Source organism: Hemicordylus capensis, chromosome 2, assembly GCF_027244095.1.
Source record: "Hemicordylus capensis ecotype Gifberg chromosome 2, rHemCap1.1.pri, whole genome shotgun sequence".
NCBI classification, from domain to species: domain Eukaryota; kingdom Metazoa; phylum Chordata; class Lepidosauria; order Squamata; family Cordylidae; genus Hemicordylus; species Hemicordylus capensis.
In genome coordinates, this window is record NC_069658.1 from 150,019,300 (window position 1) to 150,046,925 (window position 27,626).

Here is a 27,626-nt window from a genome sequence, read left to right on the forward strand (position 1 = left end):
TTCCATGGGTGGGGGGCAGAGGGGAAGCAGGTTTTAAAACAATTCCCTTTGGTCCATTTTGTAAAATTTTATTTCGATGCAAGTTTAGGATCAGACCACAAAATCATGTCTTTTTGGTGAGAAGGGGGAAATGTTTAATTTTCAGCTTTGCAGTCTGCAACTCTCTGCAAAGAGTGGAATTAGTGTTTTATTCCACAGCAACCTTATTAGAAAGTCTCACCTCCCACTGCCCAGAAAAATGTATGTCCTCTTCACACATTATGGTCAGCTCAGCACTCTAAAATCTGTTGCCATTCATTCATTCCTTCTTCCACTCCACTCACACTGTAATAAGACACAAGCAGGAGATGAATCTGAACCCTTAAAATCAGGCCCAGACTAGGCTTTTTCCACCCTTGCCCCCTGAGATTATTTTAACCTGAGTCAACAGAAATGCCAAATTCATGTCAACACACAATTGTTAAATTAAGAAACAAAAGTACCTTGCACAGGACATCATAAAGGACTCCAACAACTTGCAACAACTGGAAATCTTAAATCAATTGTCTCTTTTCATGTATCTCAAACAAACTACATACTGTAGATTAGAACTCAGCCTATTGATTGATATTAGATCTCAAATTATACCAACAAAAGCCAAAATGTTCATGATTGGAGAATGCTGCCTGATAAAATGCTGCCTGACTGGCACACTCACCCAGTGAATTCTACCACCATCTTGGTTTGCGGTAGATGACATAATTACACACCATGCTGTTAGGGCATCCCTATGTGTCCCTACAGCGGTAGCAAATTTGGTTCAAATGGGTTAGGCGGTTCACAAGTTAACCCACTCATGCCTCAAAAGTTTACACATGTGCCCTCTTGGATTGAAGTGGATGACATCATCACAAACAACACCGTTGAGGTGTCCCTATGCATCCCAACAACTGTACCCAGTTTGGTTCCAATTGGTCCAGGCATTGCGAAGTTGATGGAAGAGAGAGAGAGAGACACACACAATGTCAGGCGATCTCATAAGCCTACTGGAAAGTAGGCTAAAAAACAGCAACAGGTGAGTAGTTCACTCTTCCTCCTCGAGGTTTTCCCTTTCCCACAGGATCAGGGGCATTGCTGTGTGTATAAAAATATCTGTGACCAGGGCAGATTCTATTTAAATCAAATCAAGTTAAACCATAGTCAGGAAGATTCTATTTAGTCATTGTTTTCTAGTAAAAGTGTTTTTAGCCTACTTTCCACTCGGCTTATGAGATTCAAGGTTGATGGCAGCAGATGCCCCCAGTTAGTTCCACCTCGCACGGCATGGCCAAAGCAGCCTTTCCAAGTCCAGCCGAAGTGCCCTGCTGCCCTTGTAAAGTCAGCATAGTATGCAAGACTCTACAACGTGTCTATAGCTTATTTAGTTTTAAGTTTTTCCTAATTCACAACTTTTAGCTTTTAAAATAACTTTTCATTTGAAACTTAATTCTGATTGTGGTTTTAGCCTGACTTTTAACGTTTACTTCATTTGGTTGATTTTATTTATTTTGCATTGCACTGTATCTATTTTATTGTGAGCTGTCCTGAGTGTACTGGAGGGGTGTGGTATAAATATTTCAGATAAGAAAGAAAGAAAGAAAGAAAGAAAGAAAGAAAGAAAGAAAGAAAGAAAGAAAGAAAGAAAGAAAGAAAGAAAGATGCAGAGTGTCTTAACTTGCAGTTCCTATCCTATTCTTTTTAGTGCATGAATAGCAATCAAACATTTAAAGTGCCGTCTTACACAAAAATGTGTTTGATTCATGGATTTTCATATTGTATCTCAGTAATCCTTGCACTAGGCCTGTAAGGTAGGCTCATCTTATTACGTCGGAGCTGCAGTTCAGTGAAAATGAAAATCAGCAGCTAACTTGCCTAAAACCACCCTGTGAGTTCATGACGAAGATGAGATTTTAACTGGATGTCCACTTAATGCTCACCCCCTGAGCCACATCAGTGGAGCCTCCTACCATCTTTTGGCTGCTCTCTGGCTGTGCACTGGAGTGTCTGATTCTGATGAACTGCCAGTAGTGCCTGGTGCTGCATGGAGGTAGCTCCTTCCCCCATGGGAAGCACCTTGCAGTTCCTCACATTTCCAGGGCAAGCCATGTGGCTGTCTTCTACAGAGACAGTACTCCCAAGGGCCAGCTGAGATGGTGCAGGGATAGTGCTGAGAGGCAGGACAGTTTCCAGTTGCCCCAGCATGGCTTCTGACCCCTCTGCATGGCTTCCCTCCCTGTCTTTGTGCCATACCAGCCGGCCCTGGGGGAGCAGTTTGAAGAAGACACCCGGCACCAGAAATGTGAGAAACTATGCAGTGCTATGGGTGGGGGGTTGAGTGGCCACCTCTGCACAGCACTGAAGTGCCACTACAGATTCATTCACGTTGGGAACCATAAGAACAGCCCTACTGGATCAGGCCCAAGGCCTATCTAGTCCGGCATCCTCTTTCCCACTGCTTCTTCTCAGATGCTTCTGAGAAGCCCACAGGCAAGAGGTGAGGGCAGGCCCCCTCTCCTGCTGTTGCTCCCTCGCAACTGGTACTGAGAGGCATCTGAGAGCCTCTCCCAGGTTTCCGGCAGTGGTCCTTCCCAGTCCTACCTGGAGATCCCAGGGCTTGAACCCTCCTGCAGACCAGATGCTCTACCACTGAGCAATGGCCCCATCCCTGTATTTCTAATGGTGATATTTGTAGAAACCCAGCCAAGATGTTACATAAGAAGCTGCTTCCTGCTGATCAGTGGTCAGTCAAGCTTAATACTGCCTGCCCTGACCAGGGGCAGCCCTCCAGGGGTGGACCCTTCTAGACAGAGAAGAGTCCTTCCCAGACCAGCCTGAAGATGCCAGGGACTGAACTTGGAATCTTCTGTTTGCAAAGCAGATTCTCTAGCAGAGCTCTGACCTCTTCCCCTGCCTGCGGTTCCTCAAACTTCATACCTGTGCTGTGCATACTTTAGTGACAATATGGCCAAGGTGTAAGTAAGTAAGTAAAATAAACAAACACGCTGAAATGCACAGAATACATTTTCATGAATATTAGAACATGACTGTTGCCATATATCCCTTATGGATTATGTTGATACCTATTCTGCCGATGGAAAGAGAGGAAACATTTTTCGACACAGGCGTTGAAAATGCAGCTGAAGTTTTGACAGCATGGGACAGTTAAGAGCCACAAAGACACCTGGAAAGCTTTTCAAATTGAATGTGGCTATGAGATACTCCTGTTTGGGGAGCTGTGTGGCTGTGCATCCGATGACAAGAGTGTTTGCCTGGGTTCTGGAACTGGGTTGCCCTCGGACTCGTGCACCAGAGAGGATTTTTGTGTCTGAACCGATTCAATTGCATTGAAACAAATGAAAAACAGGCATTTACACTTTGTGTATTTTTTAAGAGAACAGAGGGGAGAACCATGAGATCAAGACTTGAGGGGGTGATGAGAGGATATGGGTGGAGGTATGAAGGGAGTAATGAAGATGGAAAGCAAACAATGTAAAAGACAGGATTAACTCTGCAATGACAACTTAACAGCCCAGCCCAGCTAGCTTCTCCTCCTCCTCCTCCTCCAGGATGGAGCTATGCTGGAGACACCTCTGGCACTTCTGGCACCAGAGATTCAGAATTGGCCTTGCTGTCCTGACCCAAAAGGAAAGAAGAAGTTTGCTTACCATAATTGCTGAGAGGTCAGGAGCAGGGCAGTAAGGGACTGATGGGAGCACTTGGGTCATAAAATGAGTCACAATTACACCACCGCCAAGCATATGCCATTTGAAGTCATAACAAACTACAATAAAGTCAACAGAGAAAAACGGCAACCCAAACCAGCTGCCCCAAAGATAAGCAGGCAACAAGCAAAGGATGGGTTGAATGTGCATTTTGAGTTGTCAACACAAAGTAAACTACATTGAGTCCAGACGAGATAACTTGTAATCACTACGCCTTTCAAAGATTCTATTTTGCAGTCCAAACACTGTCTCCCATAGTTCCTCATGAAAGAGCTATTGCAAACCCTTGCCTTGCAGTTATCTACACTACAAGCCTATATGTAGTGTAGATGGCCATACTGAACCTCCCCAAGACGTGTGGCTGTAGTGTGTTTGGGGTATTTTGTTTTGTTTTGTTTGTTTTGTTCCTCTGGTCATGGATGTATATCCCTTCTTTCCTGCAAACTTCAGCCAGGCATCTTGGTCTTTCAGTCTCAATCCTCTTCCTCTGCAGGCTGCCAGGGTGAGGTGGGCACAGAACTCTGGGCTATATGTCTTTAAGGACTGGTGTATGAGGAATACCTACTTCTTCTGGTAGCCAGCCTCTTCCATGGATTGTCATGTGGTTCTGTATGGAAGGGGCAGCTGTGGCAAACAAACCATGAGGCTATTCTCACAATCGACTAAAATCGGGCTAGGGGAGCCTAGCCCGATTTTTGTGGATCGAGAGCGAGCGCTCCGCTAACCGGAGTTTCTGGACTGTGTGTTGCTGCGGCGCAGCTCTGGGCCTTGGCAACTCACAAGGAGACCCCCAACCGGGAGGCTAAAAAGCAGCCTCCCGGCACTTGCGCAGAGCATGCTGGAACTTCCGGGAACCGTGCAGCCCCCAATCCCCCCAGCCCCTGCTGGCTCCGTGACGGAGCTGGCAGTCATGTGGGCGGCCGATCCGGCTGCCCAAGGCTGTAGCCTGCTCGTGTGCAGGGAGAATAGGCTAAGCCCGCTCTCCCCACTAACCCTCTCAAGGCAGATCTCACTGATCTGAGACCCGCCTCCATGTGTTTGTGTATTCCTATGGGAGTGAAGAAAAAGTCTCCCTCTGTAAGACTGTGTGTATGTTGAGAGGGGTAAGAGCAGGGTGTGCAGTTCAAGCTGCCTAACCGTGTGACTGTTTTGACTGGTCTGGCATTTTCTTCTCTCTAGAGAGGAAACTGCTAAAATTCTGTGGTTCCCACACCAGTCAGGTCACCCTGTTCTGTTTCTGAAGGGGAAGGAGTTTGACACAGTTAATCTCTTGGTGTTTTGAAGTACTGCCCTCCCAGGAGGCTTAACACACAGGGCTTCTATCCCGAATCTCTTTTTGGAGAGAATGTGTTCACCAGCCAAACTTACCCTGAACTCCCGACGAGATGCTTGGAACCACTCAACACACAAGTCAGGCTTTGTCTTGCGAATTCTAGCTTATCTCGAGTTATTTCCGGGTTTTTAAAATGCTGCTTTTAAGCTACTTTTTCTGAAAACGCCAGAGTAAATAGGGAGAGGCACTGACGTAGAATCATTAGCATGATAAGAAGGATACGCTCTTTACAAATGCAACTGTAGCTCTTCAGTACTCTCCCCCCCCCCCCACATTGGTTAGAAGGAAAACAGGAAGGAAAACGTGAACTTGCATCAAAAGCAAACCCAAGAGCAGAGGGGAGGGGCTGCTTCCCTCAATGCTGCGAGTGTATTTCAAAGTGGCTTCGCTCAATATTTACCCCACAGCATGAAGCAATGTGCGAATAACCCCCAGGTGTTGGTGGGCAAGTTCTGAAGGAATTTCCTCACAACTCACTATCTTTAAGACTTCACAGAAGAAATGTACCTTATGCCCACCCCATAGTAGCTACACAAAACTGAAGAGCCCTGCTTTTTAACAACATTTTAAATCTTAAATGTTAAGAGTTCTTAGGGCAGGATGAAAAGAAGGTGGGAATGAACATGAGTGTCCCCGCCCCCAAAACAAAAAAAAATCGAGATTCGCATATAAAGTAAGACCCGTTAGAACAGGGACACCTGTCTTTCTTGCTAACTTTTCACCATGCTCAGCCAGAGGCTCAAATAACACAGGCACACCAGTGATATACTGTGACATTTTGTTGCGAGTCCATACTTATATCCTGTATGACATATATTTGTTATTGTCTAAAACCAGTACAAAGCACACATAAAGGGGTAGGAAGAAGAGGAGTCAAACACAGTTTTGCTGTTGTTTAATGAAGTTTAGGTGCCAGGGGGTGTTACACGCTTCAGGTGAATGAGATCAGTGGCTAATTGGTTGTGCTAGCGCCTTGATTCGGTTTGAACAGAATGCCCTTTTAGCAGACTCCTTTACAGTAAAGGCTTCTGGGTTAAACTGGACAAAGTTGGTTGGGGCCCTGCAAGAGCAAATGGGGGGGGGGGGAAATCACTGTCAGTCTAAACAGCATCCTCTTAACCAAGTAGATACTAACAATGCAATGCAACACTAACACTGTGATCCTACCCTGGAGTTAGACCACCTGGCTTGAGATTGGATTGCTATTGTGTTTGCAGTGCCAAAATCCATCAAGCTAAGACAGTGTAGTGAATTTATGCTGAAGTTCCATACACATGTAGTGCAAGTCATCCTGAGTACCAGAAAACCCTGGAAACAGGATGTTTTGACATCTAATGGTAAAACCTGCAGCACAAACTCGCTCCATCAGTAAGAGTTGTTATTCCATCAGAGAGCAAACCAATAGCCCTGTCTCTTCAAACGCCATGGAACCGATGACAAGCACAAGTGGGTAGGTGTATGCCGGGCCAGGCAGTACTTCTGGTGTGCTCGGGGAGAGCTGTACTCATGTACAGCTTTTTAAAAACATGTGAATAGGGCTAGAGGAGGGGTGTGGTCAGGGGCGTATCTAGGGTAGGGCAGGCAGGGCACGTGCCCCAGGCACCATTTGAAGGGGGCGCCATTTTTAAAAATTTTAAAAATTTTTTGAATGGCCACCGAAAACAAAATGGCCACTGTGCATGCTCAAATGGCCTCTGTGAGGCCCTAGGCCATGCCAGGCCTCACAGAGGCCATTTGAGCATGCATGGCAGCCATCTTGCTTTCAGCGACCATTTTTAAATAAATAAATATATATATATATTTAAAAATGACCACCGCACATGCTCAAATGGTTCCTGCAAAGCCCTAGAGGCCAAGGAGGGGAGGGGGGACCTTTGCAGACCCACCCCACAGCCTTTAGGAAGCCCCTGAAGGGGCTACAGGTATTTATTTAATTTAATATAATATAAGTCACTGTACACATATTCAGTTTGGCACTATGTACAGAGAATCAGGGCTTGTGAATAATGAGCTGAAGCTTATGAGCTAGGATTGTATTCATTTGCTATTACTTTACTTCTTGTGATAAGTGAGTTAAATGTGATGTCTTAATAATATGGCTCTTAATGGTGAGTTTGTCTTTGAATCAGTGTGAAATCCTTAGTATTAAGGCCCACAGGGAGTTTCTTGCTCTCTTTCTCTCATTTTAACTGTCTTTCTGAAATACTAGAATCTATTCCAAGCAGTGACACAGTTTACTCTGCATATCCTTTAATTATTTTCAGAGTATCTGGGAAAAGTCAAATTCTCCATTTATTTTTAAAACTTATGTAATAGTGATGCTACAATGCATAGTAGAGAATTAGACATTAGTACCTCCACATAGTATTTGGATATTCCATGAGCCCCAGCATACTGAAATTTGTAGTTTTCCAGCACTTTTTGGTCTGGCTACATCCACAGCTAAATCGTTTTTGAAATATTAAAAGATTAACAGGCTTGACTTGTATTTTTCAGCTGATATTATGGTAAAGTTATCTGAAAGATGGGTGTCGGATGTTTGGACAGGGGGCGCAATTTCAGTGCTTGCCCTAGGCGCTATTTTCCCTAGATACGCCTCTGGGTGTGGTGATGGGGTTCTTCCATCATATAGTCGAGCCAGCAGGAGGATCTGCAATGTCAGGCAGGGATAGAAGTATGGAAAGAGGATAAACCCATGCAAGATAAAGGAAAGGTGCAACTGTTTCTCCCTTCACCCAGTCAGACCAGCTCTGGACTGGGGCAAGGGGATTTGCAGGGTCATGTCATGTTCTCATGACCTATAGAAACACACATCTGAAAACAGCACAAGACCTACATGAGAAAAGAGGGACATGGGAGTTTCCCCTTCATACTGCTGGCCCAGCCTTTGATGGAGGGAAGCTGGATTTTCAGCATTAGTCAAGAATACATTTACACTTGCATAATGCAGGCTGTATTTATTGGTGTGCTTGTTCATTTATCTTCTCGAAGAAATATTGTTGAGAGGACACAGAATCCTTGAGCTAGCAGAGTCCTTCCATGAGGTTCAACTACCTAGGCAACTAGAGAATAGGGACCTTGCAAAAAGGTGCTAACGGCTTCAGATAACTTGGCAGGGGAGCCAAGCCACATACCTCAAAGCAGGATAACTCGCCTACACATCCCTTCTTTCCTAATCCCTACTGTTGTTATATATGCTAAAAATCATTGTAAACCACTTAGAGAGCTCCGGCTATAGAGCGGTATATAAATGTAAGTGCTATTGCTATTGCTATTGCTATAAATATTGTTACATTCTGCTCTTCAACAAAGAAGTTAAAGTTGTTTGCATTGCAAAAAGCTATGTGGAAATGGTGCCCTGTCTCAAAAAGGCTCACAATCTAAAAAGAAACACAGAGAAGACACCAATCGCCACTGGGAGGGACACTATGCTGGGCTGAATAGGGACAATTGCCCATCCCCTGATAAACTGCCACCACTTTGCCCAGTAAGCAGAGTCAATATGGATCAGTCAAGGCCTGCCTAGTGCAAGCAGCATCCATCAATCAGGTCATCGTAGGCTGAGTGAGCCTCACCTTTTGGGAGGCTGAGCGAGCGCCTCAAGTCTAGGTGAAGCTACTGCATGCCGTGCTGCTAAAGACACCGGCCACTCAGCTGGACGGTCAGGGAAAGTCATGGTGTGCAGCATTTTTGCTTTAGCAAGCTCTAATATCCTCGGAGTTGCTACTGCTTGCTGTGCAGCCAGAGAGACCTGCAGAAGGAAGCAGGAGTATTTGTTGTCAAACAGCATACACTGAATGAAAACCATTATATATTCAACAAAACTAGCATTCAGGATCATCACTACAGGCTTCGGCCATCTTTAACCCCATCTTCAAACCTGGAAATAAGGGAGTGGCTAAAGTTCCTCAACAGATCTAGCTGGGTGCTCATCCACATTTTCCATGAGTAAACTAAGCCTTTGTGCTGCCTTCCTCCAAATTACCGTCATCTGTATTGCAATGCAGTAATGGGTTTGGCAGTGGTAGTGATTGGCTCAGCTGTCCTGATATCAGAGGGGTGTGGGCCAGGCAACGTAGTCTCTGCCTGCCATTGGCTGAGCTGCTCTGATTCGAGAGAGCGAGAGTGAGTGTGCTCCTGGGAAGCAGAAGCAGAACCCTAGGAAAAGAAGGGTAGAAAAAGCATGGCAAAATTTTCCTCATCAGGGCGTTTTTCACACAGCCGGCTTTACCATGAGTTTACTGCTAGTTTGAAATTGCCCCCCAAAAATGATGCAAAAAGGGAATTTCTTTAAAGTTGTACCATCGAGTTGTTGTTGACGCCTGGCGACCACAGAGCCATTTCCTTGGTAGAATACAGGAGGGGTTTACCATTGCCATCTCCCATGCAGTATGAGATGATGCCTTTCAGCATCTTCCTATATTGCTGCTGCCTGAAATAGGTGTTTCCCATAGTCTGGGAAACATACCAGCGGGGATTCGAACTGGCAACCCCTGGCTCGCTAGGCATTTCTCTACTGTGCCATTTACTCTGGATACACTCTAAATGTGTGATGAAAAACCTGAATCGTGTTTAAAGTGCTCCCCAATAACTCGCAGGGACTTTGGGGTAAATCTGGCCGCTAGGTGAACGCACACCCTCCATTCCGGAGGAGTTGCAAGCTAAAAGCCCTGTGTGAAAAACAACCTGGTGGGTGAAGCCACAGCATATTATCATCTCCCATGGCTGTATGTACTCCATGGTAAGATACCACTTAACAAATGGTCACCTGCATTCACCCACAGCCCCAGGCTTTCAACCAGCATTGTTTTCAAGTGATACAGCTTAGGCACAATGACATGTGCAGTGCTTTCTAGGGGTACATTTTTAGGTGGCCGTTTTTCCAGTGTCTCTGTTGGAGCATTTAGCAATACATCTGGAGAGTGTAGCAAGTGTTGCAAGGAACATAACCCATGTTCCTTTCCCCACAGCCTGTGTTGGTCTTTTGCATTCAAGGGAACTGGCACTGGACTACCATGGCTGAGACACCCAGTATGTTTGGATGTGGAGACCAGAAGCTCTGAAACCACACACCCAGAACACGCCCAGAAACACACGCCCAGAATAAGGGCATCCCTTCCGAGCACACCAGACCTTGTTCTCTTTCCTCTCCGCTTCCCTGCCAAAGCATACATCTTCTCCTGTCTGTCCCTAAGTTCCATGTGAAGCTTCTATCTCATTCAAACTGAAAGGTCAGAATGCTTGTGAAATATTCCATGGCATCACAGCAGCTCACCTAAAGTCTAGAGTGCACTGCAAAGCAACAACAAATCTGTTTTACAAGGAAAATTCATCCTTGGGTAATAATCCAGATACTAAAAGTATCTCTCCAACACCAAAGGTATGAAAGAAACAGAATTACTTGTCGGATTGGGGCCTCGAGGTATCTGTTCTCATAGCCCACAGAAGCCTTCTTCATGACCGGCTGTGCAAGATGCTGTGTCCTCTGGGATGCTACAGCATTCAGTGTAGACCTCTTTACGTGTGTTTCAGCCTACACAAGGCAAATAAGTAAATAATTCCCAGGAGATTTTCCAGCTGAAAGTTCAAAGATAGTCAGCTCTGGCATACTATTAGTTACACTGTTGTGAACATGCAACTACTCTAAGTTAACTTTCTCAGAAAATGAGGCCTGTGTCAATCTTGCTTATAAACTAGCTGGCCCCGGTGCAGGGCATCTGGGCCTCTAGTTTCCCCCCGTCCTTCCCCTGCTTGTTCTTGGCCCTCCCCCATCCCTCTTGGCTCTCTCCTCTTCCCAGACTCCATCCTCGGCCTTCCCCCCTCCTCTCCCCCCTCCCCCTCAGCTGGTCCCTCATTATCGGCCCATTTCGGCCGCCGCTTTCCCGCCTCCCCAGCCACCGATTTCCCCAGCACCACTTTCTCTCAGCTGTCTGGCCATCCATTAACCTGCCCATTCACTTTCCCCCTGGCAGCTCGCTTGCAAACTCTTGCGAGAGCTGCCACACATGGGATTAGTGATGGGTACGTTTAAGAGAATTATATATATAGAAGATACTCAAGTGCTGCTCTTTAAAGTCCCACTTCTTTGAAAGATTCAGTGTCAGGAGGCCTCATTTGCTTCATATGCACATTAATCAAGCAACTTCCTACTGGGACCTTATCTGCACTAGAAATCTATATATTTTTCTTCTCCATTTATCTACCATGGCATCCCATCCAAAATGCTGGGAATTGCAGCTTGGTGAGGGTGCTGAGGGAGATACCTACACCCAAACCACTGTTCCCTCTAAGGTGTGCGCATGTCCATGCACTCACATGTTTTTTGATGTCCGCTCAGTTAATTTTAGATCCCGCTCAGGTTTAATCAAGAAGGTCCCACTCTGAATGCCTGTGTGCAGACCCTGCCTTGATACTGCCGCCAGAACAAAAGTCATTCCGCACAAAGATGGAAAAAATTAGAGAGAACACTGACCCAAACCCCCATTTCTCAGGGTTCCCTGGGAAAAAGGAATTATTAAACCAGCTTAAGTGTGTAATATATATAAACCTTGAATGTGATAGATTTTCCAATCCCATCCCATCAGTCTGCGCTGCAGATGAGTATGAATATGAGGTTGGTCCTACCCATACACCTGCTCACATAGGTGGTAGAAGAATGCCAGTGGTGGTAGCAAGGAAATGTCCCTTGCTTGTAAATTCACCTCCCAAATGCTTGGGAGGTGGCAGGAAAAGGCAGTTATCATTCCAGGACAGCATCTCCTCATGGCTACAGTTGAGTGACCCTTCCCTTTGGGATCCTAGCACTAAGCCCCTGCCTATAGCCATGAGGAAGTGCTCTGCCAATTGCCACAACCGCGGTCCCCAGACACCTCAGGAGAATAGCTCTTCCGTGCCGCTTTGCTGCTGCTGGTAGAGAGCCAAATTCTCACACTCCTTTCTCTTACATTAAAAGCCAAAGAGGGTGCACAGAAAACTCCCGTAGGGATGCACCTTGCATGTAAGGTTAATTGTGACATCAGCTGTTCTCTATGAGAGGGAAACATCAGTTGCACCATGCAGTTGTTGCTTCTGCTCATACCTGCATAGAAAAGAAGGGGCTTTGGCAATGCATCCTGGAATACTTTCACAACATTCCACTCATGGGTGTTGCTTAAAAGATATATATCCATGTCTGGCTGAGTAATTTCTTCTTAGTGTGAAAAATCTTATGCAACATTTTAAGCAACAGGATGTCAACCTCTCATTTTAGCTGGACAGAGTGGGAGTGCATTGCAGCAATCAAGGAAGAGGAAAACAAAGAATGAAACCGGGAGTATTTGTCAAGATTGTGCCTGATAGACTGTTTATAGATACTGAGGTCATTCACACAATCCAAAACTGTGTTCCACCCGGGTTTGGGAGCTGTGTGTGTGCCCTCATCCAGGGTTTCCTCCTACCTTGCTTCCTCACAATCACTTCTACCCAAGTTTTCCTCTTGCCTCCACACAACCGAAAACTGGAAGCACACATGCCTAGCTTCCAAACCCAGATAGAACACAGTTTTGGATTGTGTGAATGACCTCATTGTGTTTACAGACACACACGCACACACAGAGGATAGATGCCATACAAATATTTATATTTTATACATGTTTAACCAGCATGAACATAACATAAGAACAGCTCTGCTGGATCAGGCCCAAGGCCCATCTAGTCCAGCTGCAGCATCCTGTTTCACACAGTGTTCCACCAGATGCCGCTGAAAGCCCACAGGCAGAAGTTGAGGGCAGGCCCTCTCTCCTGCTGTTACTCCCCTGCAACTGGTACTCAGAGGCATCCTGCATTTGAGGCTGAAGGTAGCCTATAGCCCTCCGACTAGTAGCCATTGATAGAGTTCTCCTCCATGAAGTGATCCAAACCCCAATTAAAGCCATCCAGGTTGTTGGCTGTCATCACATCTTGTGGCAGAGAATTCCACAAGTTGATTATGCGCTCTGTGGAAAAGTACCTGCGTTTGTTGGTCCTAAATTTCCTGGCAATCAATTTCATGGGATAACCTTTGGTTCTAGTGTTATGTGAGAGGGAGAATAATTTATCTCTATCCACTTTCTCCACACCATGCATGATTTTATAGACCTCTATCATGTCTCCCCGCAGTCGTCTTTTTTCTAAACTAAATAGCCCCAGGTGTTGTAGTCTTGCCTCATAAGGAAGGTGCTCTAAGTTGCCCTCTTCTGCACCTTTTCCAGTTCTACAATGTCCTTTTTTAGATGTGGTGACCAGAACTGTACACAGTATTCCAGGTGTGGCTGCACCATCGTTTTGTATAAGGGCGTTATAATATTAGCCGTTTTATTTTCAATCCTCTTCCTAATGATCCCTAGCATGGAATTGCCCTCCCCGCTTTTCACAGCATGGTTTACTCCCAAGTAATTTTGGGTAATCTTGAATGAGGGTGCTCTGTTATACCTTGGCACCCCCACCCACCGCCTCACAGAACTATAATTCCCAGGGTTTAGGGTAACGGAATGACTTCAAATTTATATCCTCGGAGTGAGGAGCTGTTTCATCCAAAGAGGTCCAAGCACAGGGCCAAGCATATCATGAATACATTATAGCTGCAGACTCAAGTGTAAGTGCTGGGCTGCTGCCTTAACATAAAGTGGTGGTGGGGAATTAAATCACAGCAGGGTCAGACAGAAGGGGAGGATTGGACCCTACCCACTGCCAACACTTTCTCCCCTGAAACGGCAGCTTAAAGTGTGGGTGGGGATCGGTTCAACTCCTAATATTGCCCTCTAAATGCCCCTCTTATGCACAGGTCTCCTATCATAATGCCTCGTTCGGCCTTTAGCTCTGAGACTAGATGTAACCCTCACTAAGTAACCCTCACTATGTAACCCTCACTAAGAGAAAACTAGCTGGCGACAAGTGGGGTTTTCTTGGGGGTGGGGCATAGACAGGGGAAATATTCCAGAGATGGTCCCCCCTCCCACCTGCACATAGCAATAGCAATAGCAATTACATTTATATACCGCTCTATAGCTGGAAGCTCTCTAAGCGGTTTACAATGATTTAGCATATTGCCCCCCAACATTCTGGGTACAATGATTTAGCATATTGTCCCCCAACATTCTGGGTACGGAAGGATGGAAGGCTGAGTCAACCTTGAGCCCTTGGTCAGGATCGAACTTGCAACCTTCTGGTTACAGGGCAGCAGTTTTACCACTGCGCCACCAGGGGCACATGGCTTTAAATACCCCTGTCCATGAATTTGCACAACTTGGGGCATGCTGTTGCAGTGCTTTGTTTGACTCTAGGTCAGGGGTGGGCAAACTCGGCTGTCCGAGTTTGTGGCTGGGGGTGTAGTTCAATAATTGAACTACAACTCCCATCACCCTCAGCCACAACGTATTGGGAATTGTGGTTCAACAACACCTGGATGGCCATTTGCCCACCCCTGCTCTAGGTTGTGGGGGGAAAGTTGACTGGTGGAGAAGCTCAAGATCCTGATTCCTGACCATCAATAGCTCATCCCACCACTTGATCTTGCCATCACTCTCTGCTGAGTGCCCACAAACTGTGCTTCTTTCTGGCCAAGCACTTTCACCACCATCTGATCTTTTCCCTCAACAATCTCTTTCCAAAGGAAGACATAATGTCCAACCTGTCATCCTCCCACCATTGCAATTCTTCTTCTTCTGGGTTTAGCACAGTGAACATAGGCTCACTGTCAATGACTCACACCCATGACCCAGGGGAGCACAGGAGTTTAGTAAGCCATTCTATGGCACGCACACGCACACATACACTTTTGTAACTGATTATTTTAATTGCCCAAAGTTCTTATATTCACAGATGAATGGAAGCAGCCAGACACGATGAGTGCCAGCAAATCAGTAGTACCCTGAGAAGTCCATATTTTGTTTTACAATGAGTGTCTAGTCTCTGTGGTTGCAAAGATAAGCTTGAAAGCACGTGAGCAATGTCTGCTGAAATCTCAGGAGTGGTTGAGTAAGATTTTCAGTGGTTGGGGTGGAGCTTCAATATCCTGTACAGTGATTTGTCTCTCCTCATGACTAGTAAAATCAAAATAAATTATTTTAAAAGCTGCACTTTTCAGAACAAATTATGCATCATAAACTAAGTTGCATAATTTATCTGAATTTGTGTAATTTGGAGAGGCTGCAGAACTCAATTTTCTTGGTTGCTTGGACCCTCAGCAACATGTTTCTGATTGTACAGAGCACTTCCAGAGCGCAACCCATCCTTGGAACTGTAACAAATCTTGCACAACCGTCTGTAAGCAGGGCCTGGGGAGTTGCATGTGTGCTTCTGTTGTGCCCCACTGGAAGTGCAAGCACTTTGTTAGGATCTCAGCCAATAAGGCTTACTTCTGAGTAAGCATGTATGGGATCATGTGCTTTTCTTACATTTGTGTTTTGTACATTGTCAGCAAGTGCACAACAATATAGTGGCTAACATCCTCTGTAATGGTGCACAAGTGTGGTGTAAAAATCCACATACACACCACTAGTGGCCCTGCTTCTGAACTGCAGATGCTTGCATGGGTGGGAGGATTTTTACTTATCCCCCTCCCCCCAGAAGTACTCTGTGCAACCCAGAAATAGGTCCCTGATGGTCATGCAGCCCTCAGAAACCTATTTCAAACCACAGAGAGTGATTCTGAAGGGAGGGGAGGAATCAGTAAAAATCTTCCCCACCTACGCAAGCATCTGCATTTCCGAAGCAGGGCCACTAGCGGTGCGTATGTGTGGGTGGGTTCTTTGCTGCACATGCACACCATTACTGAGGATGCCAGACGCCATACATAAAACAAATGATTACAACATTTTTGCAGCATGAATTGATGTTAGCATTAATATCTATGCAATTCACAAGTGGAAAAAGACTGGATTCTTTGATTATTTTCTGGACAATATTTTCAAGATACAAAGAGTGTTCCACAACTGAATTCTATAAATGTCCTTTGGTTTTTAATTTGATCAAATACTTGTTCTTAGAGTTCTTTTTTAAATCCAAGTGTACAAATAATGGTGATAGACTAAGTTCAGCCCTATTGAATGCAACAGTATATAGTTTTATGATTTGCCTATTAAATATGCAGATATATACATGCACTTGAAAATTAGACAAGAGTCATCACTTTCTGACTACCCTGACCACACACCACACACTCCTTAAAAAACCTGTCTGGAGTCTCCACAAAATGGAGTTAAGAAACCACTGCCAAATGTAGATTTCGTAGGAACATTCACATTAAATACACCACCACTGTTTTCCATCTCCTCCTTCATTCCCCTTGCATCTGTATGTCTGATGCTGATTCAGCGAACACCCTTCTATATTATCTAATAAGAGGAGCTGGAATGCTAATGAATCATCCCTTCCTATTTTCCTGCACCACTTTATCAGACAGTATGTATCCAAAAACAAAAGATGTATTTATTTTTAGCGGGTCGCTTTTACTGCTTGAACTAAGCTGCTCTGACTTACCCAGGGGAATAGCAGCAGCCAGACACAATAATACTCCTTGTTTGTCTCAGCTATTTTGAAAAAGTTTTCTGCTCTAGTAGGCTTGGGGCAGCTCTCCCCATAAGCACTTACACAGAGAGTGTTTTACAGTGTTGAGAGAAGAAGCATGTAATATCTCAGAGCACAGATGGGATCTGAGCACAGACACATTTGTTCAAGTCATTACTGAGGTGTTCTCCAATATATAAAATCGTTACCTCTTTTGGAAGAGTGACGCTTGGGTTCAGGGGCCTCGGCTGTGCAAGGTCCAGAACCCTCTGGGAAGCTTTGCAACAAAGTGCTGAGAAGCTGATAGGCCATGCTGGGTAGCTTCGTGGCCTGAAAGCAAACACAAGCAGGGAACCATTAGCAAGCGTGGAGTTGTCTGGCTCTTGCTGGGAGTTCTATAGCCATTTGATTATCAGAGTTGCAATTTACAGTTGTGAGTGGCAACTGGCAATTATCTACCTATAGGTCTGTGTATTTGAAAGTATGTTGGAAACTAACATTTTATATTCTGCTCTTTTAAATTATTTAATAAAAACTCACAAACTCGCCATTTCCCAACATTGTCCCCTATTTTATAGAGTGACTGGGAGGATGAACAAGCAAGAGAAACAATGCTGATCACATGTATGTTAAAGTTACCATAACAACGTTTCACGACATTGCCCTTCCTACCCAAGTGGATCTTCTCCATCACCAAAAATTAATGCTATAATATGAATGTTGAAATACTGCAGTGTTGGCTTCTAGTCACTGTATCATGTTCTGCTTTCCTCTCCTGGATTAAAAAGTCCTCTGGTGTTCAGTATGTTCTTGCTCTGAAGGCTTCGGTGTGTTTTCATCATCCAGCAACCCCTGAGGTCTAGTTCTCACAAAGCAATTTGTGGCCTTCACCACGTCATACTGCTGGTTTACATGACTGAATCCTTCTCCACACCAAAAATAAAAGCTTTTTGTTTTTGCTTTTAAATGCCTTCACACAGAAAACTAGATGCCAGGAAGAAGCATTCGTCTATCCGTCTCCCTACCATGCTAGGGTTGTTGTTTTTTTAGGTACAGAGATTTTTCTTTTAGGGTTATCTACTCAGTCATGTGAACTCCTATTTGTCATTTCAAGTGATACAGTCCAGAAACAGGTTTACCTCTTCATCTGCCCTTTGTGAGAACAAGCCTCTTCCTTAAAAGGAGAAGGAAATCAGACATTGAGGTTTCTTAGTATAAAGACAGTTTATATAAGAACACAAGAAGAGTTGTGCTAGAGGTGCACCTAGGTAATTTTGGAGCCTGGACCTAAAGGCTTTGGAGCCCCTCCCCGCCCCCCCGACTCCGCATCATCACCCTACCACCGTGTGTTCTTGAGGGCACAAACAGCAACTGAACTCACAAGAATGTAAGAATACAAAACAGGTATATTTATGCAAATATGCATTAACAGAAACATTTCAAGACACAAAATATTCCCATCTCACATATTTCTCTCCCAACTCCCTGCTCTGTCTATAAAGCAGAGGTCACACTCGATGCAGGTCACCACACCACCTGGAAACCACATCATCTGGGACAGACTAAAGAGGATTTGGGGCCCCCAGGGGGTGTGGAGGCCCTGGACTTCGGCCCGGAAGTCCAGGGGTAAGACCGCCTCTGGGTCAAGGCCTATCTAATCCAGCATTCTGTTTTACATTGTGGACAACCATATGTCTCTGGGAAGCTCACAAGCAGGAAATGAAAGCATGCCTCCTCTCCTGGGTGCTTTCCAGACTAGCTGCTCTTCAGCAGCAAAATGCCTCCTTTCGGGCAAGTCACATTTGGATTGTAAACAGCAGGGGGAGAACACTGGAAGTGTGAACGGCACCCTGCTGTTTGCGTAGGGACTGCAGTGTCAGGACACAGGAAGTGTGGAAGCACACTTCTGAGATATGTCCTGACCCCGTTGTAGGGTCAAGTCTGGAAAGCACCCTGGCATTATTCTTCTGCAACTGGTATTCAGAAGAACCATACTACCTCTGAAGCTGGAGATAGCATATATTGTAGCCACCAAGATTAGTAAGCTTTGATAGACTTGTCCTCCATAAATTTATTTAATCACCTTTTAGAGCCACCAAAACAAGTGACTATTAACAAATGCTGTGGCAACAAATCCCACAGATTAATTTTGCGCTGTGTGAAGTACTTCCTTTTGGCTGTCATAAGCCTCCTATCAATCTGATTCATTGGACGAACTCTGGTTCTAGTGTTGTATCCATGTGTGATAGGAAAGGAAATAGTTTGGCAATTTGAATATCAGCAGAGAAGAAATCTGAGTTTTGCAGCTGACAAAAGCAGCTTTGGGGGTCTGGGGGGCTGGCAGCATGCTTTGGGGGTCACTGACGCTGCTTCATAAACCAACATATATGTGTGGTTGATTGCTTGCTCCTCCCTGTTCAACTTTTAAGTATAAGCAGATACTTTAAAAAAAACAAAAACAAAAACCTAGTTCCCTTGTGAGAAGAGCTTATTGGAGAATGACAATGCTCCCCCCCGCCGCCAATTTCACTGTCAGAAATCTAATATGTGGGACACAGCTCACCCACCCATAAATGCACTTGGCCCCTTCTGCCCACCCCACCCCCAATCTTTTTTCTGATGTTGCCACTGTCAAAAATGGAGTTTGGTGATTGTTTAAGGCATTTTCTCTGTAGGAGAAGGTTAGGAGCATTTCACCTGAATAAACACAATCAAATATGCAAAATAACTATGATGGTAACACAGTATATAAATAACTATGACAAACAATAACAGGTGAGAAATGAAATAAACCTGTATTAAGTATTTACTTTGTTTATTTTAAAAAAATAAAATAAAATGGCCATTGTTTAAATACAGTTGGACTTGGAACGTTCCCCCCCTAAACCTAGTGTTGCTGCCTTCAGCAGACCCTCACTAACTCTAGAGACGATCCAGAAAGGAGGGGAAGGGGTTTACTGAGCCATACATAGGGAGCCAACTCAGCCAGTTGGCAGCACTGGCACCAGAGAAGGGCTAAGAATACAGCAACAATGGCTGGAGAGAAGGACCAGGAAAATGGGTAAAATTCATTTAAGCAATCTTCTTGCTCAAATTCTTTAACATTTAGTGTCTAGGGCATTTTCCAGATTACACGCTACCACGTGTCCCATAAGTGCCCCTCCATATTGCCAGTGTTTTGACATCGCGCTCACTGCACTGTCAGGAGAGTGCCATCCATATTTCCGATGCATTGTTTAGAATTTTAATTATGCGTTACGGCCCTATAACATGGTAATAGCATTGCAGGAAAATACATAGGAAGCTGCCATATAATGAGTCAGACTATTGGTCCATCTAGCTCAGCATTGTCCACACAGACTGGCAGCAGCTTCTCCAAGGTTGCAGGCAGGAATCTCTCTCAGCCCTATCTTGGAGAAGCCAGGGAGGGAACTTGAAACCATCTGCCCTTCCCAGAGCAGCTTCATCCCCTGAGGGGAATATCTTGCAGTGCTCACACTTCTAGTCTCCCATTCAAATGCAACCAGGGCAGACCCTGCTTAGCTAAGGGGACAAGTATTTTTCCATTGTAGGGAGGCTTGCAATGGAGTTTATGCGTTGCACAGTGTTGTAGTATGGACAGTTCTTACTTCTTATACGCACACAAACACACACACACACACACACTTGCTTCCTCCACCCCCTTACTGTGAGGAAAGAAACAGGCAAGGAGAAATCTTGGCTTTCCCCTCCTTTCCTCCTCACAGATCCCAAACCCCACACCTCCCTCCTGCTCCGATTGCTTCCAATATAACTTGAGCTTGTCAACACAGAAGGGGAGTGGGGGGAAGAGATCAGAGGGGTTTTATTATTATTATTATTATTATTATTATTATTATTATTATTATTTTATTTTCCCCCACCAGGGTTCTTTTGTGCAGTCCACCTTGTGCAGTCTGGCTACTTTGGCCAGAGACTCATTCTAGTGCAGCTGAGCAGATTTCTGAATCAACCTTTCCTCGTGCACATTTACTGAAGAGGAAGCCCATTGAACTAAATCATTTACTTCTGTGCAATCCCACTTGCTTACTACAAGGCAAAGGGCAGGGAGAGAGAACAGGCACTTACTTAAAAGGAAGCCCATTGAACTGAATCATGATTCATTTACTTCTGTGCAACCGCACAGCCCTCTCTGGAAGAGCACTCCCCTCCCCTCTGCCTCCTCCCTCCTATTTATTTATTTCCCTGGAGGCATGCCAGTTCCTGTCTTTTCCCCTTCCTGGCTCGCCACAGGATTCCCTTTCACTCCCACCCCCCAATAAGCAGTTCCCTTGTTTTATCATTCCAAAGGATCTCCTCATGCATCCCACTTCCCCTCTCCTCCCCACCAACAGTTATTGCTTGCGCACAACTGGAATGATGCAAGACAAAACTAGATTTTTGTTTTGGAATGGTGTTTCTGCCTGCTGGTGGATTTGCGCAAGGCAGCCAATTATTTACCAAAAAAAAATTCACGTCACCCACCCACCCCCGCCGCAACTCCACTGACCCAAATGGAGCAGGAGGAGGGGCAGATAAACGTGTTTCAAGGAGAATATGGACAGTCCTGCCTTGAAAACGCATTGCAATGGACAGAAAATATGACTGGCCATCAGCCTATAATGAAGCATTGAATAACATAAAGCATTGCTTTACTCTCGATTTTAAACCATTGCACTATTCCATCACACTTTGCAAACACTTTACCCACTGCAAATCCCGTAGTCTGGAAAATGCCTTGGATGACACTTTTCTTACATCCTGGACAGAATATCTGATTCCTGAATTGTCCAGGCCATTCTGGACATGTGGCAACCCTACTCCCAACCCACTGGTTTCTTTGTATGCATCCTCTACTTTCTCCATATAAATACATGGCCACCATTCATCCTTTGGGGGAAAATAAGAGTCCATCCCCTGGAGATAACATTATAGTGGGAGCAAAACCTGCCCACCTGCTCTCCTCCAAGAATCAGTTCTTCCCCACTCCAAAGACAGGACCCAATAGAAATGAGAGAATGTGACGTGTATGTGCAGAGACACTGGCAGCTGTTCCGGGGTCTCTGCAATAGATGTGCCCCTCCACTACATACTAGCCCCCACCCATCAGAATGACAGAAGCTTTGCTAGCTGTCAATGAAGGGGACAATTGTCCTAATATGGGCTGCTTCTTACCTCTTGGTAAAATGGCTCAAGAGATTTTAAAAAGAGATTTAAACAAGTTTAGCATCCAGGGTCCAATTCTTGTGATAGGGGTAAGGTAGCAACAACTGATATTGTCCATTTCCACGTACAGTACAGCTTTGCATACTGCTGTCTTCTTAAAGCCTTACCCTTTTTCATTTTTCCCATGACACCATCAACTCTTATTCCCCCTACTACTTCTCCCCACAAGCACTGTTTTTACTTGCAGCTGTGGTGGGAAAGTGCACTTTCAAAGCAATATGATCTAGGGTAGAAGCCTTCAGCGTTTTCAGACCCAAGGCTCACCATAAACAAACAACCCAACTCTCTCTCTATATATATATTTTACTATACATATTACTCTTCCTGCTTTCTAATCAGCAACATCTGGGAATTCCTGTTAGAGGGAAGGCTGCCCTCATCCATGATCAAGTCATAGATGATTTCAGTCTTATTCTGAACCCACTGGCATTGCAAAGCAGCATGGCTAGGCTCTGTGGGTAGTTGGTGTTGTAATTTGTGACTGTTTAGCAAAGCACCAAGAGGAAGCTGCCCACTCCTGTTACGAAGTAGTGCAGAGCCTTATTGTTGCAATTAGTCAAGAACAAGCATGGAGATTGTAGTGCAGTATAAAGTCAATAAGATGTATTAGGTTAAATACATTTGAGATAGGAAAGACCTATCCTAACTATGAGCTACATAGTGAATAGGGGGGGGGGAGAGATGCTCCCATCTGCTCTCCAAGGAGAAAGGAAGTAGAACTGACTCGCTACAGGAAATACCTGAGGAGTCAAGGCAGGGGTCATAGAGTAGAGGCCAAGCCAGGACAGGTAAGGGGACCCTCACTACCTCTAATCCCAATGCCCTGAGTGGTCATTGAGATAGTTGGTATGGAAGGCTGATGCACTGTAACTCCATCTCCAACAGTTGGAACTGCTCCCCAAGACCTGAGAGTTTACAGGGCAGCTAGAAATGAAAACAGTTACTAAATTACTGGTTTCCCTTCCCCTGTAACAGCCAGCTGCTCTGCCAGTGCCAATTCTATTCCCCACCACAACAGCAATAGCTGCCCCAGAGCTGCCGGATCCCCCCCCACCCCAGGCATCACCCTTCCCAAGAGAGCCCAAACACATGTCAGCAAAAGGCCTGGCACAACCCAATAAAAGGAGGACTAACAAACTTTAACCCAGACCTCCAACCCTGCCTTAATATAACTTCCCTGGCAGACCTCAGTCCCACACTGAAGGCCCAGGCGCCAAAGGCCGGCCCCCTTTGGTGGCTGGCTTCGGGGTCCACCTATAGGCAGTCTGCACGCCTCTGGTGTGCCTTCTTCCTTCCCAAGGGCTCCAGATATCTCCCCTCTCACAAGAGTTTTCTGGACCCAAGGGACAGGTGAAGTAAGTTAAACAGTCAGGTAGAAGGCACTGGTGGAACAGGGCCTGCTAGCATCAAACAAAAACAAGCTGGAAGCAAGCTGCTCTTCAGAATGTCTGGGGCTGCAGAAAAACTCCCATGGCAGAAGCAGGAATGCGCAGGCAGGGGAGAGACAGCTAGTATTTGTCAGGCAAGGTCAGGGAAGCCGGCAGAGTCCGTCTGTCCCCTCCCCGTCCCCGTCCCGTCCCGTCCCGTCCCCCTCCCAAAGCCTTCTAGTGTGCCTTCTTCCTTTTTATGCTCCCAAGAGCTCTAGAAATCTCTCCTCTCATCAGAACTTTCTGGACCCAAGGGACAGGTGGAAACAATTAGGTAAAGGCACAGGTGGCAGGGCCTGCTAGCATCAAGCAAAAACATCTCTTTTGAAGAGAGAGATCCCAAAGACCCTTTAAAAAGGATCTGTTTTTGTGGTAAGGGTTGCTAACCAGCCTAAAAAAAAACCATGTTCTATCAGGTGATTAGTACTGGCATCTGAAACATCAGTAAATTCCAGATTTTGCCAGGCTCCACCCTGCCTCTCCTCTATGTCTCCACTTAAGGTTCCAGTATTTTTAAAATAAAAAATTAGCACCCTTCTCCTTTACTTGGCTTCTTCTTTTCTGAGAAATGTAATAGCTTATACTATCTCAGAAGATTCATTTCTACTTGGTCTAGCATTAACCTAGTCTAATTCCTACTCCCGGTTTTGACAAACCCAAAGAGGAAAGCTCTGGAATGATAACCCGCTCCCAAGTTCCATGGGAGCAGTGGTGGCACCAGAAATTGAGGGGCAAAGTGCATTTCTGGGTGGGCAAGCTGTGCACCACATATTAGAGTTCTGCATCAGAAATAAGGAGACAGGTAGGGGGGCAGACTACTTGTCTGGGGGGCACTTGCCCCTCATACTCCCCTGGAGCCGCCCTTGCATGCAAGGCCTCATGCTCTGCAGAATGAGGCCTTGAATTCTATTCACCTCATCCAATCATGAACAGTTCTTACATTATTCATAGTTCATGAATCTTGCCACCTGTTAAGATCATATGGGGAGGTAGGGTTGAGGTTGCCACCAGCTTGCTTGGTGACAACCCAAAACTGGATCTTCCCTAGGGTTGCCCCAAGGCTAGGGAGTTGAACCATTACAAATGTGGGTTCATTTCCAGTTCATTTTTATTTTTTAACTCTCTAATTCAGTTCCATTTTAGATACTAACTTAAAAGTGGGTCAGTAACCAGTTCAGATACCTGGAACCAGTTTGAACAGTTTTAGATGCATTTTATGAAGGATGACATCGAAGCTCCTTTGCATGCAGTGTAACTCTATAAAATGAATAAAATTAATGCTGTTTAACTTAAGTACAAAAATATGTTTACCTTAAACTGTTTATTTTTGAGTTTTTAAAAGGCTTTCCCAAACAAAATACATACAAGATAAAAAGCAGGAAAACAAATCATTAACCATACAATTAAATGAGGCTGCCTAATGACCAATATTACCAGTTTTTGTGTTTAATGTTTTTGGTTCATGTGCTGGTTCAAAGTAATCAAGAGATTTTAGGTTTAGATTCAGTTCATTTAAAAAAACAAACAAACAACCCTCTTTGAACCATTTTGGGTTCACCATTAGTCTGACTCCCTGCTTTAAGCCTCATATGTTAAAATGACCTATTTCGTAATAGGGATTCAGCATGGTTTGTTGGTTTGTTTGTTTATTTAACTATTTAGAAATTAACATAATTTACAACTATTTAAAATACAATAAAACTCTAAAACTGAAGCTTTAAAACTATAAACTAAAAGCCTGATTAAATAGGTCCGTTTTTAGGTCCTTCTTAAAAACATCCAGAGAAGGGGAAACTCTAATTTCGTTAGGGAGCGTGTTCTAGAGTCCCAGGGCAACTCCAGAAAAGGCCAGGTTTTGAATTGCCACCAACCACAACCAGACCTTCCCAGATGATCTTAACAGGAGGTGGGGTTTCGGCTTCCTCATGATTTCATCCTATATCACGCCCAGCAACAGAAGAATACAGAAACCATGTGGGAGCAGTGTGATTGTACTAGAATAACCATGCGGATGTAGGAGTGTTGTGACAACAGTGGTAAGGGAATAGTGCTTTATAAACAACCAGATACAAGTGATGATATATTATCTCTGCTATTAATTACCATAGGAGACAGTATCTACAGCAAAGGCTTTCCATTACTACTGGTGATACAATGATACAGCCTTACTGCTGTGTGCTAGGGTCAGTTATAATTCCCACATTTACCAATTTGGAAATGTATGCACCATCAATGAAAGAAAAATAATGTTTACACTATTATTTGGCACTTGAATGTACACATGGGGCCAGAATGCATTGCCAACATCCATTTCCATCCCATTTTCAGACAACTTTTGCATTTCCTTGGGATCTACAACTCGAGGGACTTCTTTCCACCTGGCTGCAGTAAGGGAGAAGTGAGATGACACAGTCCACTCTATCTCTTTGGCTGGAACCATCTGCTATTTGGCTCCTCTGGTCTCAGAATGGTCTTCTCAGTGACCATTCCAGGTCATTACCATCTAATATAGAAATCTCTAGGCAGTGTACAGAATTAAAACATAATATGAAACATTTAAAATTCATAAAAAGATAAAAATCATAATAGATATAACACATTAAAATTTTAAAATTTGTTTTCAGTTAAAAGCTTGGGGAAAATAGGTACATCTTCAAGGTCCTCCTAAAAACAAACAGAGAAGGAGATGCTCTTATTTCAGCAGGGAGCACATTCCAAAGCCCTGGGGCAGCCACAGAGAAGGCCCGGCCCCGAGTCACCACCAAAGGAGTTTGCGGAACCGTAACCGGACCTCTCCAGATGATCTTAATAGGCAACAGGGTTCAAAGTGGAGAAGGTGTTCTCTTAAGTACCCTGGACCTAAGCCGTTAAGGGCTTTATAAGTAATAACCAGTACTTTGTATTTCGTTTGGAAACATCAACAGCCAGTGCAGGTTTTTTAGAATCAGTATTACATAGTCCCTTCAGGTAAACTCAGAGACCAATCTGGCTGCCGCATTCTGTACCAATTGTCATTTCCGAACTACATACAAAGGCAGCCCCACATAGAGTGCATTATAGTAGTCAAGACTAGATGTCTTTTGAAAGTATTGGTATTTGAATGGGCTTGTTTTCCTCTTCCTTCCCAGTCCCTTGAGTATACTTACATACCACCTTAATGGTTTGGGCCCGGGATACCTGAGGGACCGCCTGCTCCCAAGGGTCGCTGCCCACTTGATGAGGTCATCTGAGGCGGCCCTGCTCTGGGTGCCAACAATGAGGGAGGCTCGGATGTTGTGCACGCAGGACAGGGCCTTCTCTGTTGCTGCCCCAGACTCTGGAATGCTCTCCCAGTGGCTATTTGCTCCTCGGTCTCCACCACAGCTTTTAGAAAGAGTGTAAAATCCTGGCTTTTTGCCCAAGCTTTTATTTGATTCTCTGCTGCTGTTCTTTGTACTCTGTATTGCTTTTATTTTAATTTTTTAATCAGATTTGTTTTATATTTTTAACTTAATATTTTAATTGTGTCTTTTTTACAATTTTGTTTTTAAATTTTGCAGGAAACCGCCTTGGGATTGTTTTAATGAAAGACGGTATATAAATTTTACAATCAATCAATCAATCTCCTTTTGTATACTGCCTATTAGACTGTAAGTCTGCAGTCAGGGCCTGTGTTATTTTTAAATGCCTAGAACATTTTAGATGCTTTATAAATAATCAATAATGATGAGAGTTCCACCTAAGCGCTTTTGATTACTATGGGGTGACCATGGATCCATTCACACAATGGCAGCAGCATGGAAGCCGCTTCTGTGGCGCAATTCCCATATTGACAGGGCCAATTATAAGGTTCCTTCCTTTTCATGCAAACACTGCTCAGCTGGGAAGGAGGCTGCAATTTGCATGGGAACCACAACCCTGGCATTTTGCACATGGTATCATCCTAAACAGACTATTGGTGTGAGGTGGGACCATGCCACGCTGCAAGCAACGTCTGTGGGGAAGTGTGAATTAGATCTACATGAAAATAAATATGTTCTATATATGATAAATATATTAAAATGCTCACACCATTTAAAAACAAACTGATGACCCCTTTCTGAAGAGCTTATCTCTTCCAAATTCTGTGCTGAAAACCCATCTGTGTCAAGAATTGCACCGCCGGTGCTGAAAAGCTCACCTTTGCTGCAGATAAGTTGATGACAGTTGTCTAGGTTCTGCTAGCTGTAATATCCGTTCGGATGGCACTACAGAATACAGTCTTGGGGGACGCTCCCAGAGCTCAGACTCCCGACCACAGCTGTATACGTAGAGGGGCCTTTGGAAAAACCACAATATATCAATGCAGACAAAGCACCATTTACATTGGATTAATTCAAA

At 44.6% G+C, this 27,626-nt stretch overlaps 1 protein-coding gene across 6 annotated transcripts in view; it reads right to left on the reverse strand.

Annotated features, from left to right (window-relative positions):
• Positions 1-5,953: 5,953 nt before the first annotated feature.
• Positions 5,954-27,626, reverse strand: part of THEGL (theg spermatid protein like) — a 60,103-nt gene continuing 38,430 nt past the window's right edge. For 5 of the 6 annotated variants that reach the window (XM_053290944.1, XM_053290946.1, XM_053290948.1 and 2 more), the window contains 5 exons: positions 27,427-27,564; positions 16,806-16,926; positions 10,475-10,606; positions 8,649-8,824; positions 5,954-6,133 (listed from right to left, as the gene is read on the reverse strand). In XM_053290944.1, the coding sequence (XP_053146919.1) occupies positions 6,019-6,133; positions 8,649-8,824; positions 10,475-10,606; positions 16,806-16,926; positions 27,427-27,564 (682 nt within the window). In that variant the 3' untranslated portion in view covers positions 5,954-6,018. The remainder of the gene's footprint in view (positions 6,134-8,648; positions 8,825-10,474; positions 10,607-16,805; positions 16,927-27,426; positions 27,565-27,626) is intronic. The other variant, XM_053290945.1, reaches the window with a different exon arrangement.